We start from the raw sequence: 20,788 nt of genomic DNA on the forward strand, positions 1-20,788 counted from the left end.
TATATTGGTATTTTTTAGATAACAGGTGAGTTTCTCTTTTACCATTGAGCATGTGTTTACATTGGCTCTGTTCAAGTGATAGCATATTTGACAGAAAGCTTAGCTCTGCACTCAGCACTGTCCTTCTCATTACAATGACAGATATCACAATGTAACCTGATGTACCCCTTTTATAAGTCAATGAGATCAGTCAGGTAGTGGTTGTTTCCATCATATGATACGTTTACAAAAGCTTTGTGGCTTCTGTTATGTGGATGTGTTAACAGAGGTTAAGTCTGGTGGTCCAGCTAATAAGTATCCCTAGGGGTGATAAATAAATTCTAGAAGAAAAGGAAGGCCACCACACAACAATGCAGAGTTTTCTTGTCCCTGGCCCCAGAGAGGTTGTCCCTGGCAGCAGAATGATTGTGTCCACGGCTCCTCTAAAGTGTGAACTGTGCATCGCTTTAGGATCTATGAGAAGGGAGTAGTGATCAGTAATATTAGAGTAATCTCTTTTTACTCCTGTTAATTAGGTACTCTGGCCCTAATACATCTTATCCCCTATCCAAAGGATAGGGGATAAGATGTATGATCGCTAGGGTCCCGCCACTGGGGAACCCCGCAGTCTGTCATTCTGCACCCACCTTTGCAAGCTCTCCAAAGTGCTGGTGGCTCAGAGTGTGCAGCGTGACGACCACAGGGCCGGAGTATTTGAGGGGGCGGGGCGTGAGGTCACACAGGGCAGAGTCGTGATGTCACGATACTCCGGCCCTGTGGTCGTCACACTGCACACTCGAAGCCTCCAGTGCTGCGGAGAGCTCGCAAAAAGGTGGGTGCTGAATGACAGATTGCTGGGGTCCGCAACGGCAGGACCCCCGCGATCAGACATCTTATCCCCTATCCTTTGGATAGGGGATAAGATGTATTAGGGCCGGAGTACCCCTTTAAGGACCCAAGCCCATTTTGGCCTTAACCTCTTAAGGACTCAGCCCATTTGGACCTAAGACAATTTTATTTTTACGTTTTAGTTTTTTCCTCCTCCCCTTCAAAAAATCATAACTCTTTTATATTTTCATCCACAGACTAGTATGAGGGCTTGTTTTTTGCGTGACCAGTTGTCCGTTGTAATGCCATCACTCACTTTATCATAAAATGTATGGCGCAACCAAAAAATTCTTTTTGTGTGGGGAAATTAAAAAGAAAACCACAATTTTGCTAATTTTGGAAGGTTTTGTTTTCACGCCGTACAATTTATGGTAAAAATTACATGTGTTTTTTATTCTCTGGGTCAATACGATTAAAATGATACCCATGAGTATACACTTTTCTATTACTGTTGCGCTTAAAAAAAATCGCAAACTTTTTAACCAAATTAGTACCTATAACTTTTTCTTTTTTCCGTATAAGCGGCGGTATGAGGGCTCATTTTTTGCGCCGTGATCTGTACTTTTTATTAATACCATATTTGCTTATACAAAACTTTTATTACATTTTTAATTAATTTTTTGGGGAATAATTTACGGGATCATTTACATTTTATTTTAATAGTTCGGATATTAAGTACGCAGTGATACCAAATATGTATATAAAATAAAAAATTTTACACACTTTTTGGGGGTAAAATAGGGAAAATGGGACAATTAACGTTTTTATTGGGGAGGGGGTTTTTCACATTTTTTTTTAACTTTATTTTTTTACTTTTTTACTTTTATTTTTATACTCTTATAGTCTCCATAGGGGGAATATTTATAGAAGTGGTCCCCAAACTGTGGCCCTCCAGATGTTGCAAAACTACAATTCCCAGCATGCCTGGACAGCCGTTGGCTGTCCAGGCATGCTGGGAGTTGTAGTTTTGCAACATCTGTAGGGCCACAGTTTGGGGACCACTGATTTATAGCAACCATTCGATTGCTAATCCTGTTCAGTGCTATGTATAGGACATAGCACTGATCAGGGTTATCGGTCATCTTTTGCTCTGGTCTGCAGGAAGGCAGATCAGAGCAGAAGACTCCCGGAAGGCAGCCAGGTGAGGGGACCTCCGTCTGCCGTGCAGGATGACCGGATCGCCGCAGCAGCGCTGCGGGCGATCCGATCATCCTGTTAAGTGACCGCGATACTGCAGATGCCGTGATCTGTATTGATCACTGCATCTGAGGGGAATAATTTTGGAATAAATGGAATAATGGAATAATTTTGGTTAGCTTGTTACATTTTTCTACATTATGAGGGTGGGAGGTAACGGTGGGTTGGAATGCTTTACTGGGGTAGCCCCTTCTGCTAAATTTGTCCTCCAATTCTTTACATCTCACAGCACGTAATTCGGGGTCCGTCACTATCCTCTCTATTCTTTTTTTCTGGGAAATGGGAATAGATTTTTTCATGGAAGGAGGGTGGGCACTGGTGTAATGAAGTAAGCTATTTTTATCAGTGGGCTTACGGTATAGGTCTGTACAAAGGCCTCCTTTTCCATCTTTCTGAATGAGTGTATCCAAAAAACTGACCTGTCGTTGGTCAGCCATCATGGTAAATTTTAATTCTGCTCTTATGTTGTTAATAAATGAAAAAAACTCATCCAGTGTCGCACGTGGCCCCTCCCAAATGCATACAATGTCGTCAATAAATCGTCGCCAAATAATGGCATGTTTTTTAAAAAGATCATGTGAGTACACATATTGATGTTCAAAATGCGACATGTATGCATTTGCATATGGAGGGGCCACGTTCGCTCCCATCGCCGAACCCCTGCATTGCAAATAGTATGTATCTTCAAACAAAAAGTAGTTCTCTCTCAGAACAATATTCAACAGGTCAAGAAAAAAGTTTTTTTGTAACTCATTATAATCACTTTGATCACGAATCCACTTAGTGGCCTCACAGCCCCTATCATGTTCAGTTGCAGTGTACAAACCAACTACATCAATGGTAACTAGCCATGTTTCACCTGTTATGTTTGTTACCCCTGACAACATATTCAAAAAGTCACCGGTATCCAATAAAAATGCAGGAGTTTTCTGGATCAAAGGAGTTAACATCTTCTCCAACAAAACAGAAAGTGGGGAAAGTACAGAGTCCATGGAGGAGACAATAAGGCGTCCCGGGGGATCGACCAAACTTTGATGAACCTTGGGCAAGATATAAAATACAGGTGTTATTGGATTCTGTATTTGCAAATAAGTGCACATCTTTTCATCAATCACCCCAAGGTGCCTATGTCTCTCTACCATGGACCTAATCTTTTTCTGAGTTTTACCCAGAGGGTTATTCTCTAGTGGTAAGTAAGTACCTGTATCTGACAGCTGCCGCATCACCTCTTTTTTGTATGAAGTGGTATCCATAATGACAATGGAACCTCCCTTGTCACCGGGTTTTATAGTAATGCTGCGGTCAGCTGCCAGATCAGATAGAGCTCGTCTCTCTAACACAGAAATGTTACCGTGGACTCTGTAGTCCCCTCTTTTTATTTCTTTTACCAAATTATCAATGTCAGTTTTCACCAACTTACAATAGGTCTCCACAGGATGATAATATTTAGGAGGCATGTAATGACTTTTTTGTTTAAGATTGAAATCCTCCAATTTGAGGATTCCTGGCGATGGCACCGATTCCTCAAGTCTAGCCGAGGAGTCCTGTTGAGGTCTATCTGTGGAGAAATGGGCTTTTAAACGGATCATGCGAAAAAATCGCTCCAAGTCAATGTCCAGTTGAAAAGTATCTAATTTGTCCGTAGGACAAAATGAAAGCCCCTTTTGTAACACCCCTATCTCCACAGATGACAAGCATTTAGATGAAATGTTAATAACAATATTCTCAGAGGTTAAAGTCTCGGTATTACCTGTGACCTCGTTATCACCGGTCCGGTTGGTGCGCCGATGATGGCGGCCTCCCCGCCTCCCTGGCGTCCTCGCCTTCGCTGAAAAAAAGGGGGGCGTCGATCTCGGCGTGCCTGGAACTCGCTTCCCGAGCTGGAGGAGGAGTATCCTCCCCTGCCTTGAGAGGAGGGTCCCCGTTGTGCATATCCGGAGGTATCTCGCCATCGGTAGACTCGCTTGGCTAAGTAATCTTCTGTATCCCGTAAGAATTTCTTTCTCTTTCTTTCCTCTATATCTTTCCTCAAGGTAGTCAGTTGTACATCAAGGTTTTCTTTAAGTTTCAGAAATTCCTCGCTGTTCAAGGTGTCCCACAATTGTTGTTCAGTCACCTCAACTTCTTTTTTAATTTCCGTAATCGCTTTTTGCAGGCGATCAACTGTCAGTACGATTATGTCCATTGAACATTTGTTCAGAATTCTCTCAAAATCTTTGCAATAAAGCTCATCATCAGCAAATAAAGTTGGTCGTAAATTTACTCTTAAGCCGCGCGGAATCCGTTCCGTGCCAAAGTATTCTGTAGGAGTCGTATTATGCAATTCATAAGAGAGTAGACGGCGTGTCTTTTTCCCAGGCTCGTCTCCTCAATTCATGGGAAGGTGTCTGCAGGAAATACGCTGAAGTGGTTGTCTGTGCAATTATCCTGGAGGCTTCATCCTCGTTGTAAGATAACATAGACATTCCTCAGGTGCGTGCTGAGCGATTACGGAAATTAAAAAAGAAGTTGAGGCGACTGAACAACAATTGCGGGACACCTTGAACAGCGAGGAATTTCTGAAACTTAAAGAAAACCTTGATGTACAACTGACTACCTTGAGGAAAGATATAGAGGAAAGAAAGAGAAAGAAATTCTTACGGGATACAGAAGATTACTTAGCCAAGCGAGTCTACCGATGGCGAGATACCTCCGGATATGCACAACGGGGACCCTCCTCTCAAGGCAGGGGAGGATACTCCTCCTCCAGCTCGGGAAGCGAGTTCCAGGCACGCCGAGATCGACGCCCCCCTTTTTTTCAGCGAAGGCGAGGACGCCAGGGAGGCGGGGAGGCCGCCATCATCGGCGCACCAACCGGACCGGTGATAACGAGGTCACAGGTAATACCGAGACTTTAACCTCTGAGAATATTGTTATTAACATTTCATCTAAATGCTTGTCATCTGTGGAGATAGGGGTGTTACAAAAGGGGCTTTCATTTTGTCCTACGGACAAATTAGATACTTTTCAACTGGACATTGACTTGGAGCGATTTTTTCGCATGATCCGTTTAAAAGCCCATTTCTCCACAGATAGACCTCAACAGGACTCCTCGGCTAGACTTGAGGAATCGGTGCCATCGCCAGGAATCCTCAAATTGGAGGATTTCAATCTTAAACAAAAAAGTCATTACATGCCTCCTAAATATTATCATCCTGTGGAGACCTATTGTAAGTTGGTGAAAACTGACATTGATAATTTGGTAAAAGAAATAAAAAGAGGGGGCTACAGAGTCCACGGTAACATTTCTGTGTTAGAGAGACGAGCTCTATCTGATCTGGCAGCTGACCGCAGCATTACTATAAAACCCGGTGACAAGGGAGGTTCCATTGTCATTATGGATACCACTTCATACAAAAAAGAGGTGATGCGGCAGCTGTCAGATACAGGTACTTACTTACCACTTGAGAATAACCCTCTGGGTAAAACTCAGAAAAAGATTAGGTCCATGGTAGAGAGACATAGGGACCTTGGGGTGATTGATGAAAAGATGTGCACTTATTTACAAATACAGAATCCAATAACACCTGTATTTTATATCTTGCCCAAGGTTCATAAGAGTTTGGTCGATCCCCCGGGACGCCCTATTGTCTCCTCCATGGACTCTGTACTTTCCCCACTTTCTGTTTTGTTGGAGAAGATGTTAACTCCTTTGATCCAGAAAACTCCTGCATTTTTATTGGATACCGGTGACTTTTTGAATATGTTGTCAGGGGTAACAAACATAACAGGTGAAACATGGCTAGTTACCATTGATGTAGTTGGTTTGTACACTGCAATTGAACATGATAGGGGCTGTGAGGCCACTAAGTGGATTCTTGATCAAAGTGATTATAATGAGTTACAAAAAAACTTTTTTCTTGACCTGTTGAATATTGTTCTGAGAGAGAACTACTTTTTGTTTGAAGATACATACTATTTGCAATGCAGGGGTTCGGCGATGGGAGCGAACGTGGCCCCTCCATATGCAAATGCATACATGTCGCATTTTGAACATCAATATGTGTACTCACATGATCTTTTTAAAAAACATGCCATTATTTGGCGACGATTTATTGACGACATTGTATGCATTTGGGAGGGGCCACGTGCGACACTGGATGAGTTTTTTTCATTTATTAACAACATAAGAGCAGAATTAAAATTTACCATGATGGCTGACCATCATGGTCAGGTCAGTTTTTTGGATACACTCATTTAGAAAGATGGAAAAGGAGGCCTTTGTACAGACCTATACCGTAAGCCCACTGATAAAAATAGCTTACTTCATTACACCAGTGCCCACCCCCCTTCCATGAAAAAATCTATTCCCATTTCCCAGAAAAAAAGAATAGAGAGGATAGTGACGGACCCCGAATTACGTGCTGTGAGATGTAAAGAATTGGAGGACAAATTTAGCAGAAGGGGCTACCCCAGTAAAGTATTCCAACCCATCGTTACCTCCCACCCTCATAATGTAGAAAAACGTAACAAGCAAACCAAAATTATTCCATTTATTCGGACATACCATCCCCTTACATTCAAAATAGACAAGATTGTAAAAAATTATTGGAACATACTTCAGAAATCTTACCCCCAAATAGAAGAATTTAAAACCCCACCGTTAATCTGCAATAAACGATCTAAAAATATCAAAGATACTTTAATAAGAGCAGACATCGGGGGTAAACAAAAAAGTCGCCAACGTTTTTTTAGGAACACAACGCACCGGTACTTATCCGTGTTTGAACTGCGCCCAATGTAGCAATGTGATCAAAGGTAATCAAATTACACACCCATATTCCGGAAAAAAATTCCCCATTACCAAATTTTTCACATGCCAATCTCGTAATGTCATATACATAATAAAATGCCCGTTCGGTCTCCTATACGTTGGGGAGACCACCCAGCGTGTGGGAGACCGCATCAATCGCCATAAATCGAGCATCAGATGCCAAAATCTTCTTCTCCCCATCCCTGCACATTTCAGCTATAAAAACCATTCTATATCACAATTACAGTATCAGGTGATTGATGAGGTCGTGCAACCACGGAGAGGTGGTGATATTAAAAAATTACTCATCCAGAAGGAAGCGTTTTGGATACACCGTTTAGGGACTCTGGAGCCGCGCGGTATGAACCGCGATTATGAACTTTCACGATTATTATAGATATATGTTGACCTGAATGGCATGAGTTAATGTATATATTTGCTAATTTCTTTACAGAGCGGGAAATGAATCTGCACTCTATGGAAATCTCCGCTATGAAAATTTTCTATTAATGATTTGTTTTCTTACTTTTTTCATTTTATATTGTTTTCAATATGTATACATCTTCACAGTACATCTTGTGCTTTGAATGATAGCAATTAATGACGTGGTACCTGTGAACCGGATGTAATTATATAAGGTGCATTCTAACAGTTACCTGTACTGGTTGACAAAGGCTATTGAGCCGTAACGCGTACCTACCCTGTATGCTATGCATGTTTCATAAATAAAACCTTTGAGATTTCAAAAGCTTCTGAGTGCCGGGACCCTTTCTTCTACTGGATTATCGTTACATTGGTCCTCTGGCACCAACTATTGATTGCAGTGCCGACCTTCTTGGGACTTTGGCTTTCCTAAACGGAGCCTCCAGCTGTTGCAAAACCACAACTCCCAGTATTGCCGGACAGCCGTAGATTGTCCTGGCAGGCTGGAAGTCTTGCAACAGCTGGAGGCACCCTGTTTGGGAAAAACTGCTGTAGAGTTTTACTGTAGGTAACCGGGTCCGCCCCTATTGCAAATTCCTTATTTAGGCCTCAAATGCGCATGGCACTCTCTCACTTCAGAGCCCTGTCATATTTCAAGGCAACAGTTTAGGGCCACATATGGGGTATTTCCATACTCGGGAGAAATTTTGTTACAAATTTTAGGGTGATTTTTCTCCTTTTACCCCTTATGAAAAGGTAAAGTTGGGGGGCTACACCAGCATGTTAGTGTAAAAAGAATTATTTACATTTTTACACTAACATGCTGGTGTTGCCCCATACTTTTCATTTTCACAAGAGGTAAAAGAAGAAAAAGACCCAGAAAATTTCTAACGCATATTTCTAACGCAATTCCTAGTACGGAAATACCCCATATGTGTACGTAAAATGCTCTGCGGACGAACTACATGGCTCAGGAGTGAGAGAGCGCCATGTAGATTTGAGGCCTAAATTGGTGATTTGCACAGGGGTGTTTATCATTACAGCGGTTCTGACATGAACAGTTATGACAACCCCATTTTGGAAACTACAGCCCCCATGGAATGTAACAAGGGGTATAGTGAGCCTTAACACCCTTCAGGTCTTTGACACATTTTCGTTAAAGTTGGACATGAAAATACTTTTTTTTTCTTCCTGAAATGCGCCATTGGGCTTTTTGAGAGAGAATTAGGCTGGAATTGAAGGCCATGTGTGTTTCCAAAGCCCCCATGGTGCCAGAACAGTGGAACCCCTCCACATGTGACCCCATTTTGGAAACTACACCCCTCACAGGATGTAACAAGGGGTACAGTGAGCATTTACACCCCACAGGTCCGTAAAAATGAAAATTTTAATTTTTCATTTGCACAGCCCACTGTTCCAAAGATGTGTCAAATGCCAGTGGGGTGTAAATGCTCACTGCACCCCTTATTAAATTCTGTGAGGGGTTTAGTTTGCAAAATTGTATGCCATGTGTTATTTTTTTTATTTTTTACTGTTCTGGCACCATTTCAGCAAAATTTGCTCTCCAAAAGCCCAATGTCGCTCCTTCCCTTCTGAGCCCTCTACTGCACCCGCAGATCACTTTACATCCACATATGAGGTATTTCCTTACTCAAGAGAAATGGGCTAACAAATTTTGTGGGGCATTTTCTCCTATTACTCCTTGTGAAAATGAAGTTTGGGGTAACACCAGCTTTTTAGTGTTAAAAATCAGATTTTTCATTTTCACGTCCCACTTTAATGAAAGTTCGTCAAACACCTGTGGGGTGTTAAGGCTCACTGTACCCCTTGTTACGTTCCTTGAGGGGTGTTGTTTCCAAAATAGTATGCCATGTGGTTTTTTTGTGCTGTTCTGGCACCATAGGGGCTTTCTAAATGCGACATGCCCCCCAAAAACCATTTCTGCAAAATTTGATTTCCTAAAGCCAAATATGACCCCTTCTCTTCTGAGCATTGTAGTTCACCTGCAGAGCATTTTACGCCCTAACATGGAGTATTTCCATACTCAGAAGAGATGGGGTTACAAATTTTGGGGGGCATTTTCTCCCATTACCCTTTGTAAAAATTGTAAATTTGGGGGGAAAAAACTGCACTTTAGTGAAAAAATTCTTTTTTCATTTACACATCCGAATTTAACGAAAAGTCGTCAAACACCTGTGTGGTATTAAGGCTCACTGGACCCCTTGTTACATTTCGTTAGGGGTGTAGTTTCCAAAATTGTATGCCATGTGGGTTTTTTCTTGCTGTTCTGGCACCATAGGGGCTTACTAAATGTGACATGCCCCCCAAAAAATTTTTCAGAAAAACTCACTCTCCAAAATCCCATTGTTGCTCTTTCCCTTCTGAGCCTTCTAGTGCACCCACAGAACACTTCACATACACATATGATATATTTCCTTACTCGAGAGAAATTGGGTTACAGATTTTAGGAAGATTTTTCTCCTTTTACCCCTTGTAAAAATGCTAAATCTGGGTCTACAAGAACATGCGAGTGTGAAAAATGAAGATTTTGAATTTTCTCCTTCACTTTGCTGCTATTCCTGTGAAACGCCTAAAGGGGTAACAAACTTTCTCAATGTCATTTTGAATACTTTGAGGGGTGCAGTTTTTATAATGTGGTCATTTATGGGGTATTTCTAATATGAAGGCTCTTCAAATCCACTTCAAAACTAAACTGGTTCCTGAAAAATTTTGATTTTGAAAATTTTGTGAAAAATTGGGAAATTGCTGCTGAACTTTGATGCCCTCTGAGGTTTTCCAAAAGTAAAAACTTGTCAACTTTATGATGAAAATATAAAGTAGACATATTGGCCCTGGTTTACTAAGAGTGGAGTGTAGGTTTCTTTGTGGGTTTTAATTCCCTACAATTTATTTTCCTCGGTATTTACGAAGATTTCCCTACATTTTCCACTTTCCCTACACTTTGCTTTTTTTACACATGCCCTGATCAGTAGGGTTTTCCTCAGTTCAAATCCACCACATTTTATGTGGAAACCTTAGTAAATATGTTGGGTTTTTGGGAAAATGTAGCGAACATGCCCCTTTTCAGAGACCATGCCCCCTTTCCCTTGCAGCCACGCCCCTTTTTTGGGGTTTCTTAGCAAAATGGAGAGTTAGTCGGGTTTTTAGATTCTGGCGCAAATTCTGGCGCAAACAGAATTTCTGGCGCAATGCGACAGAATCTGGCGCACAACCTGACAAAACATGTTGGGTTTGCAATAGTAAATGAGGGCCATTGTATTTATGAATCAATATATCATTTATTTGGAATGTCTGTTTTCCTTAAAAGCAGAGAGCTTCAAAGTTAGAAAAATGCTATTTTTTCATAAAATTTTCATCAAGAAATGATGCAAGTATCGACAAAAATTTACCACTAACATGAAGTAGAATATGTCACGAAAAAACAGTCTCGGAATCAGAATGAAAAGTAAAAGCATCCCAGAGTTATTAATGCTTAAAGTGACAGTGGTCAGAAATGCTCCTGTCCTTAGGGTTATAATGGGCTCCGTCCACAAGGGGTTAAGCACTCAGCAAATTTTTTTAAGTTTACATTTTTCTTCCTCATCTTCCAAAAATCATAACTCTTTTATATTTTCATTCACAGACTAGTACAAGGGCTTGTTTTTTGCTAGACCAGTTGTCGTTTGTAATGACATCACTCATTTTACCATAAAATGTATGGCGCAACCAAAAAATACTATTTGTGTGGGGAAATTGATAAGAAAACCTCGTATTCGTTTCCGTTTTCACTTTGTACACTTTAGCGTAAAATAGACATGTTTTCTTTATTCTCTAGATCATTATGATTAAAATGATACCCATGATTACATACTTTTCTATTATTGTACCGCTTAAAAAAAATCTCAAACTTTTTAACCAAATTAGTTAGTTTAAACTCCCTCTATTTTGCTGACCTATACCTTTTATTTTCCCATATAAGCAGCAGTATGAGGGCTCATTTTTTGTACTGTGTTCTGTTTTTTTTTATTGATACCACATTTGCATATATAAAACTTTTAATAAACTTTTTTTATCAATTATTTTAAAATAAAATGTTATAAAAAAAAAAAAGCAGCAATTTTGGACTTTGTAATTTATTCACGCTGTTCACCGTATGGGATAATTAACATCATATTTTAATAGTTCGGATATTTACTCACACGGTGATACCAAATATGTTTATTCAAAAACATTTTTTTATTGGGGGAGGGGATTTTTTCCCTCCCCCTCCCCCCTTTTTTACTTTGATTTTTATACTTTAGCCCCTTAAGGACCAATACAAGTAAACCTGTACGTCCCTGAAAGGCCAGGCCTGTTTTTTCAAATCGGGGATGTCTGACTTGATTAGAGAATCACTCTGGTAACGTTTTGCCAATCACGATAATTCTGACATTATTTTTTGTCACAAGTTGTCCTTCATGTACATAGTAAAAGTAAGCCGATATCATTTGTAGTTTTTATTTTTTACAATGCAGAAAAATCATGAAATTTAAAAAGACTAAATTTTTTTTTGCTATTTTAACACTAATAGGTTGCATATATTTAGGCTAGGTTCAGACTACGGAATATCCGGGAAGAAATTTTCCGCCCGGAGTTTCCGAGTGCGGCCAGCGCCGACTGAATCAGTCGGCACTAGGACCGCGCGGACACTGCAGTCTCCAATAGACTGCAATGTGTTCAACCAGTAAAGAGCAACACCATTCTTCAGGCGGAAATTTCCAAGCGGATTTTCCGTTCACAAATTCCGCTTCACAAATTCCGAAGTGGGAATTTGTGAACGGAATCTCATTCACTACACTGAAATTGCAGGCAGAAATTCTGTAGTGTGAACCTAGCCTTATACTTTCAGAAAAAATAGTTTCTGAAACTTATACTTTCAGATGTCTACTTTATTTTGAAACAATCTCTTTTGTTTTTAATTAACATTTTAAATGAATTGGAAGCCGAACAATTTAACATGGAATTTTTTTATGTGCTATGCAAACTTTGCAGAAATTTGAAGGTGGTAGAACATAGGAACCCTCCCCCCCCCCGAAAAATGACCCCATTTTAAAAACTAGACCCCTCAAGGTATTCTCTATGGGGTACAGTGAGTGTTTTAACACCATAGTTTTTTGGCAGGAATTATCGCAAAGTCAGTGTTAAAAATTCGGTAAATATTCGAAATTTGCTTATATTTCACAAATGCATCATATACTCTAAAATCCGAAACTCCCATGCCACCCTTTTTTCTCGGTAGCGTGAGAATATCCAACCTTATCCAAACTCCCCCCCCCCCCCCCCCCCCAGATTAAAGTGTTAGACTATTTTTTTAAACCAACATTCCCCTATGACTATCGGCACTGCAGTTAGATAATACAAGAGTTGAGGAAGAACTACCATCTTAACTAATGCTAAACGCTCCGCCATCCCCATCGGGAGTTTTAGCCCTATTTCGATCTCTTTATTTTATTTTTCTAGTAAAGGGGCAACATTCAGCTTGATATAATCCTTAATTTTGCTATTAATACTGATTCCCAGATATTCCATTTTATCCGGGTATAGGATTTCTTTGAGATCTCCATACCCTATTCCTCTTTTCCCTCCAATACTCATAATTGAGGACTTCCTCCAATTTACAGCTAGGCCTGATATATGCCCCGAAATTTTCAATGTTTTTTATCACTTCGCCCATATGTACCTTTGGGTCCTTTATAAACAACAAAAGGTCGTCTACATAAAGCGCTATCTTTCCCATGTATCCTCCTGGTCCAAAGCCCTGATACTGAGTATTTTCTTTAATAGATACCACCAAAGGTTCAATGAACAAAAGAAATAATAGCGGTGATAAGGGACACCCCTGCCGTGTTCCTCTAGTAAGAGTGAATTCCTCCGAAAATGTATAATTGATCTTAATTCTAGCCCTCGGCTGCTCATATAAAGTTCTAATGTAGCCAACATACCTTGGTCCCAGCCCCATCTGTTCCAAACCGTTCCAAAACCTTCCATAGGAATGCCCTCTGCGTCTAATGACAGAATGGAGTGCATGCACAGGCAAATGTTAGTTTTGCCTGTGCATCCCACACAAAAATATGAAAGTAGATGCTGTAAACAAACATTAGCAGAGTTATATCATAATTCTGTGAGATCGCAGTGGCAATTACAACACGATACAGTATAGATGCATGATAAAACAAAGAAGCAAATAAACACAGAAAAAATAAAGAAGAATCTGCCAGGTTTGCTGGAACTGGAGGGATAACTACTGCAAAGATAGTGAGACCCAAAAGGACTGGAAACTTGCATCCATGGTCACCATGTGCATGAAAACAAAAAAGATCCATCCATAAATCCAGCAGATCAGGCAACAACCCCTAAGCATATACTCACATGACACAACGGGACCCCTACGCCGTTTCACCGTGAGGCTTTTTATGAACTATGTAGAAAATTTGAAAAAAAAATATACGATTCACCTTTTCGGTCCTCTGTGTATTCAGCACATATGCTACAGTGGTCTGCTGTTATCTGCTTAGACATCCAATTGGTTCAACCAATTACTGTCCTCAACAGTCACATGCTATAATTACTGCCACCAAAGCTAAGTGAACCATGTGCAATGGCAAGGAATTGAAACTGTTTGTACTACTACTATTTTTTAACAGTTTTTAATAAAAAAAATTATACTTTGATGCAAGACTGCATGAAGGTGCCTATGTGGAGGAGGATTTGGACCAGTTGGGGATATGCTGGTAGTTTGCAGGAAACTTCCCAGTCAGGAGTAACATATGATTGTCACATAAGGTTTTTGGTTCTCAGAAATGAAATGATATGAGAAGCAGTTGATGATTTGATCTGCTCTCTGTACTGTAAATTTATTACCTGGATATTTACCTAGATAATCAAATATATCACACATAAATGCATGATATAATACAAAATAAATAAATAACACAACACAGTTTCTAACATTAGTCTTTTTTCTTTTCAGCATTTTGTTTGCAGATATTGTTGGCTTTACAAGTTTGGCATCCCAGTGCACAGCTCAAGAATTGGTCAAGCTGTTAAATGAACTGTTTGGAAAATTTGATGAATTGGCAACAGTAAGGTCCAGATTATTGTTTTCTTCATGTCAGTTTAATTGTCCTGAAAAAAAGTTAAACTGTTTAACACCTTAAGGACCAAGGGCGTACAGGTACGCCTTTTCTCCCTGGTACTTAAGAACCAAGGGCATACCTGTACGCCCGTGGGAATTTCGGTACCCGCCGCACGACGGGCGGGGACCGGACCGACTGCTGATATCGATCACCAGGCACCCCACGCAAATGCCCAGGGGGGTCATCAGACAACCCCCCCCATGTCGGCGATCGGCGCAAATCACAAGTGAATTCACACTTGTGATTTGCGCCTATTCTGGGTCATACGGGTCCAGGACACCTACGATCCCCCTGAAAGGATAGGAGTGAGGCAGCAGGGGTGCCCCCCCCCCTATCCTTGCTATTGGTCGTCAAAAGCGACGACCAATAGCAGATCGGGGGCGGGGGGTTAACTTTTGTTTTCCTCGTTCTGCCCACCCACAATAGGCAGGGTAGGACGGGGAAAATGAAGGGGGTCGGGCGCCAAAGTCCACTTACCAATCGGTGGAGGCTGCAGGATGCGATCGCGGTGATGTCGTTCGGCTGGCTCCCTGGATCCTACGGAAGCCGGTGATTTGCCTAGCAACATCTGGAGGGCTACAGTTTGAGACCACTATACAGTGGTCTCTACACTGTAGCCCTCCAGATGTTGCAAAACTACAACTCCCAGCATACCCAGACAGTTGTTTGGGCATGCTGTGATTTGCAGATTTGCAACAGCTGGAGATCTACAGTTTAGAGACCACTGAACAGTGATCTATATATTGTAGCACTCTAGATCTTGCAAAACTACAACTCCTAGCATGCCCAAACAGCTGTTTGCTGTCTGGGCATGCTGGGATTTGTAGTTTTGCAACATCTGGAGGTCCACAGTTTGGAGATCACTGTGCAGTGTGTGGGCCAACCTGCAAATCCCAGCATGCCCAAACAGCAAACAGCTGTCTCGGCATGCTGGGAGTTGTAGTCGCGTACCTCCAGCTGTTGCATAACTACAGCTCCCAGCATGCCCTTCGGTGATCAGTACATGCTGGGAGTTATAGTTTTGCACAGCTACAGGCACACTGGGTGGAAAATACTGAGTTAGGTAACAGAACCTAACTGAAGGTTTTCCAACCAGTGTCCCTCCAGCTGTTGCAAAAGTACAACTCCCAGCATGCACGGTCTGTCATTACATGTGAATGTACAGGGTAAATTTCTATCGGGAAGCTCATTGTAGACCTCTGCCGGTGCGAATGTACCCTAAAAACACTACACTACACTAAACTAACACATAATAAAGGGTAAAACACTACATATACACCCCTTTACACTGTCCCCCCTAATAAAAATGAAAAACATATTGTACGGCAGTGTTTCCAAAACAGAGCCTCCAGCTGTTGCAAAACAACAACTCCCAGCATTTCCAGACAGCCACTGACTGTCCAGGCATGCTGGTAGATTAGCAACAGCTGGAGGCACCCTATTTGGGAATCACTGGCGTAGAATACCCCTATGTCCACCCCTATGCAATCCCTAATTTAGTCCTCAAATGTACACGGCGCTCTCTCACTTTGGAGCCCTGTCGTATTTCAATGAAACAGTTTAGGGCCACATATGGGGTATTTCCGTACTCGGGAGAAATTGAACTACAAATTTTGGGGGGCTTTTTCTCCTTTTACCCCTATGAAAAGGAAAAGGAAAAGTTGGGGGCTACACCAGCCTGTTAGTGTAAACAAATAAAAGATTATTTTCACAAGTGTTAAAAGGAAAAAGACCCCATATGTGGGTACGAAAATACCCCATATGTGGGTGTAAAATGCTCTGCGGGCGCACAACAAGGCTCAGGAGTGAGAGCTAAGTACATTTGAGGCCTAAATTGGTGATCTGCACAGGGGTGGCTGATTTTACAGCGGTTCTAACATAGATGCAAAAAAAAAAAAAAACACATGTGACCCAATTTTGGAAACTACACCCCCTCAGGGAACGTAACAAGGGGTATAGTGAGCCTTAACACCCCACAGGTGTTTAATGAAAATTCTTCAAAGTTTGATGGAAAAAGGAAAAAAAATGTGTTTCACTAAAATGCTGGTTTTAGCCTACATTTTTTATTTTCACAAGGTAAAATAGGAAAAAAGCTCCCCAAAATTGGGGTCACATGTGGGGGGGTCCACTGTTCAGGCACCACGGGGGGCTTTGTAAACGCACATGGCCCCCGACTTCTACTCCAACCAAATTCTATCTCCAAAAGCTCAATGGCGCTCCTCCTCTTCTGAGCAGTGTAGTGCGCCAGCAGAACACTTGACGTCCACACATTGGGTATTTCCATACTCAGGAGAATATGACCCCCCAAATGTATTACCCCATTTCTTCTATTACCCCTTGTAAAATGTAACATTTGGGGAAAAACCAGCATTTTAGTGAAAAAATTTTTTTTTTCTATTTACACATCCGACTTTAACAAATAGTCGTAAATGCGATATGCCCTCCAAAAACCATTTCAGAAAAATTTTCTTTTCAAAAGCCAAATGTGACTCCTTGTCTTATAAGCATTGTAGTGCGCCAGCAGAGCACTTGATGTCCACACATGGGGTATCTTCATACTCCGAAGAGATGGGGTTACAAATTTTGGGGGGCATTTTGTCCTATTATCCCTTGTAAAAATTTAAATTTGAGGGAAAACCAGCATATTCGTGGAAAAATAAGTAATTTACACATCCAAATTTAACGAAAAGTCGTCAAACACCTGTGGGGTGTTAAGGCTCACTGGACCCCTTGTTATGTGCCTTGAGGGGTGTAGTTTCCAAAATAGTATGCCATGTGGTTTTTTTTTCTGCTGTTCTGGCACCATAGGGGCTTACTAAATGTGACATGCCCCCCAAAAACCATTTCAGAAAAACTCACTCTCCAAAATCCCATTGTCTCTCCTTCCATTCTGAGCCCTCTACTGCGCCCGCCGAACACTTGACATACACATATGAGGTATTTCCTTACTCGAGAGAAATTGGATTACAAATTTTGAGAGGATTTTTCTACTTTTATCTCTTGTAAAAATTCAAAAACTGGGTCTACAAGAACATGCGAGTGTAAAAAATGAAGATTTTGAATTTTCTCCTTTACAAAGTTAGAGAAGGGGAGGGTAGTTTTGTTTTCTCCATTTGCAAACAAGAAATATCCCTCCAGACAATTTAACTGGATTTATATGACTTGTGACTACATTGGGGCTCACAAACAAACAAAACATCTGACCAACAGACCCCCCCCCCCCCCGTAAAATAATGTATGCTGAATACTTGTTATTACTATACAAAATAATCTACTATGGAATGATAGAGCTCTGACTGAGACAAGAAAAATCTCTTTATTTTTATAATGCATTATAATTTACATGTTGTAAAATAAAGGCCATTGTTTAAAATTATGACCTTTTGTAATATGCAACAGGAAAACCACTGCAGAAGGATAAAGATTCTTGGCGATTGTTATTACTGTGTTTCTGGACTAACACAGCCTAAAACTGACCATGCACATTGCTGTGTTGAAATGGGTTTGGATATGATTGACACAATTACGTAAGTACCATAAAAAAACTGTTTACATTTCAATGGCATGACCACTTTTGAAAATAGTTTTACAGTTGTTTATGTGTGTGTGTATATAAAAATATATATGTGTGTGTGTATAGGAGTTCGGTCAGTGTTTTAGCCAAGTTTAGTTAGTGTGGCTTCTCACATTTTTGCTGGTTTTATTGAAAAGAGTAACAGATCTGTACCTGTTGTTTCAGTATATTTTATAAACCTTCATGGTTTTGTTATCATTTTCCTTCAGAGTGATGCCAATTGAATTTTAGTGGTCTTACAGTTCTTATTAAGCCCCTGAGAGTCCCATACATAGTGCACATGGTTTCTTATTCTCTCTATTTCAGGGGGCAGAACCAAACCTGTGCTATTTGCCAGTAATACACATACATGAACTTCCATTTCATGACTTCTCTGACTAGTCAAAGCACATACTTCTCTCTGATATGCCATGGCATAACACTGGAGAAACTGCCCTGGACTAAACAGGCTGCACTGGGCTGGACTGATTTACAAAATACTGTAGTATTATTATAGATATTGAAGGCAAAATTGGTTATTGATTCATTGGGTTTGCAATGTGCTATGTGAGCAGAAAAAAAGAAACAGTAGCAGCAGGAGCACAGCAAGAAAAGGGTTACACAAAGCACTGAGCTTCTACGACTGTTGCTGCTGCTCAGAAGTTAGGGGGAGGAGATTACACTGCAGTGCTGTGGACATACAGCAACAGGTACACTGGTATTTACACGAGGGACAGTTGTCATGAACTTTTTGGGTAGTGAGAGAATAGAGGGAAGCTTTAATTTAACCATTGTGAAAGTGTAGATCTTCTGCAGCAGACAGACTGGCTCAGCTTGTAGATACACAGCCCAGGCTCTCTCTGGCTTTCTTTTTCTCCTGCACATAGCATACAGTAAACCTCACCCCCAATTCCTGTAATATGTCCTTGGTCTCTCTGTTACTAGAGACACATTTCCTCTGACAACAGGCAGCAGACATCATACTGTAGATGAGTGAGACAGTTTTAAAACAGTTTTTTTTTGGGGGTAAGCAGTTGTTTTTGGTAAATTAAGTGATGTACAAATATGTAAGGAATCACTTTAGCGAAATGAAATAGAGTAAAATCCTTTTAAATGGCAGTGCACACTCAATAACTTAGATGAGCTCTTATATAAATGACTATTGTTGGGGAGAATATTTTTCTATGTGGGTTTACTGCACTGCAAACATTTCGACGTGAACATGGCCCTCTCCATTATATTTCTCGGTTTAGTAGTCCTCTCTATACATCAGTATCTCTCTATACATCAGTATGCCCCATTTCAGGTAAATGCAAGTGAGTAGAATCATGAAAATGATTTAGAATCACGGTCATTAAATTTTCAAAGGTTTTTATTAACGTTGAGGAAGTATAATCAAAGGTATATGTAATACAATACATAGCATAAAGAAAAAACTAGAAAAAGGAAAGGGAAAAACAAGCTTAAGATGTTGACCTCAATGTCGATAAAAGTAGAGAGGCAAGTCTCGGCTATGTAGAGATTCCTATTGATTTGCGTCCCTAAATCCAGTTAGGAACACATCCAACAGTAATTCTGATGAGGGCTTATTCAAACGAACCATGAATCTTATAGTAGTTAACAAGAAGGAATTCAAACCTGGACAAATGTCAGGATTATGAATGTCTAGAACCAAGGCTAACCGGGAAACAAACATAAAGAAGACAGAAAGACAGGAGGAAGGGTAAGAAATTAGAGAAAGGAAAAGAGGGGAAAAAAAGGAGAGGGGCGGGGAGGAGGGAGTTCCATGTGTCCTAAAGTAATCAAGGAGAATTACTTAAATACTCCATCCAAGGCTGCCATGTAGCATCAAATGAAGGAGATATAGAAAAACTATGTGCGCTTCTAGTGGAGAATTATAAGGTGGAGTGGCATGTGCACGTGTGATTGCACCTTACTATGTAACGTTGTGCTGAGGGCACAACACCTTAGTTCGCCTGTAGACTCGCTGGGGTCTGTAGTACAAAGGTGCGGGCGGCAGCCTGGGCGTCCTTCATCGTGACCTCCAGGTCGCGGTGCAGAAGGGTAATTTGAGAAAAGAAAAATTCGGGTCGTTTAAACCCGTTGACGCCTATTCCCGGGAGATCAAAAACAGCCACAAGTTGTTCGTTAGAATAAAAGCTGGCGTTTATTGGTACAGAATAAGGGGTGTAACACATTGGTTTCGAACCCGGGCCAGGTTCTTCATCAGGCAATCGGTGTTACAAGTGCAGGTTCACGCTGGTTTAAATATACACATGCTTACCCGGCATTAAACTACTGCCGGGTCACGGTACATCAGAAAATTGAAATTTGCATAAATTAAAATCATCCTTTGCTTTTGTTAAAACATCATAATATTCATGGTGGTAATGTGAACATAGTGCAGTAGCAATAAAATAACATTTAAATAAATAATAATAAAAGTAAAACGTTTAAAAAAAATATTCATGTAAAAAACGTTATTTTATTGCTACTGCACTATGTGCACATTACCACCATGAATATTATGTTGTTTTAACAAAACCAAAGGATGATTTTAATTTATGCAAATTTCTATTTTCTGATGCCAGGTAAGCATGTGTATATTTAAACCAGCGTGAACCTGCACTTGTAACACCCATTGCTTGATGAAGAACCTAGCCCGGGTTTGAAACCAAGGTGTTGCACCCATTATTCTGTACCAATAAACGCCAGCTTTTATTCTAACGAATAACTTGTGACTATTTTTGGTCTTAAATTATGTAGCATCAAATGTCTTTT

General features: G+C 40.7%; 1 protein-coding gene across 10 annotated transcripts in view; it reads left to right on the forward strand.

The window, feature by feature from the left end:
• Positions 1 to 20,788, forward strand: part of ADCY1 (adenylate cyclase 1) — a 605,827-nt gene that overhangs the window by 191,573 nt on the left and 393,466 nt on the right. For all 10 annotated transcript variants that reach the window (XR_008843996.1, XR_008843995.1, XR_008843997.1 and 7 more), the window contains 2 exons: positions 14,289 to 14,400; positions 17,854 to 17,981. Coding sequence is in view for 7 of the 10 variants with exons in the window: in XM_056520271.1 (XP_056376246.1) it covers positions 14,289 to 14,400; positions 17,854 to 17,981 (240 nt within the window). In the remaining 3 variants the exon portion in view is untranslated. The remainder of the gene's footprint in view (positions 1 to 14,288; positions 14,401 to 17,853; positions 17,982 to 20,788) is intronic.

The sequence above is a fragment of the Hyla sarda genome, chromosome 5, assembly GCF_029499605.1.
Source record: "Hyla sarda isolate aHylSar1 chromosome 5, aHylSar1.hap1, whole genome shotgun sequence".
NCBI classification, from domain to species: domain Eukaryota; kingdom Metazoa; phylum Chordata; class Amphibia; order Anura; family Hylidae; genus Hyla; species Hyla sarda.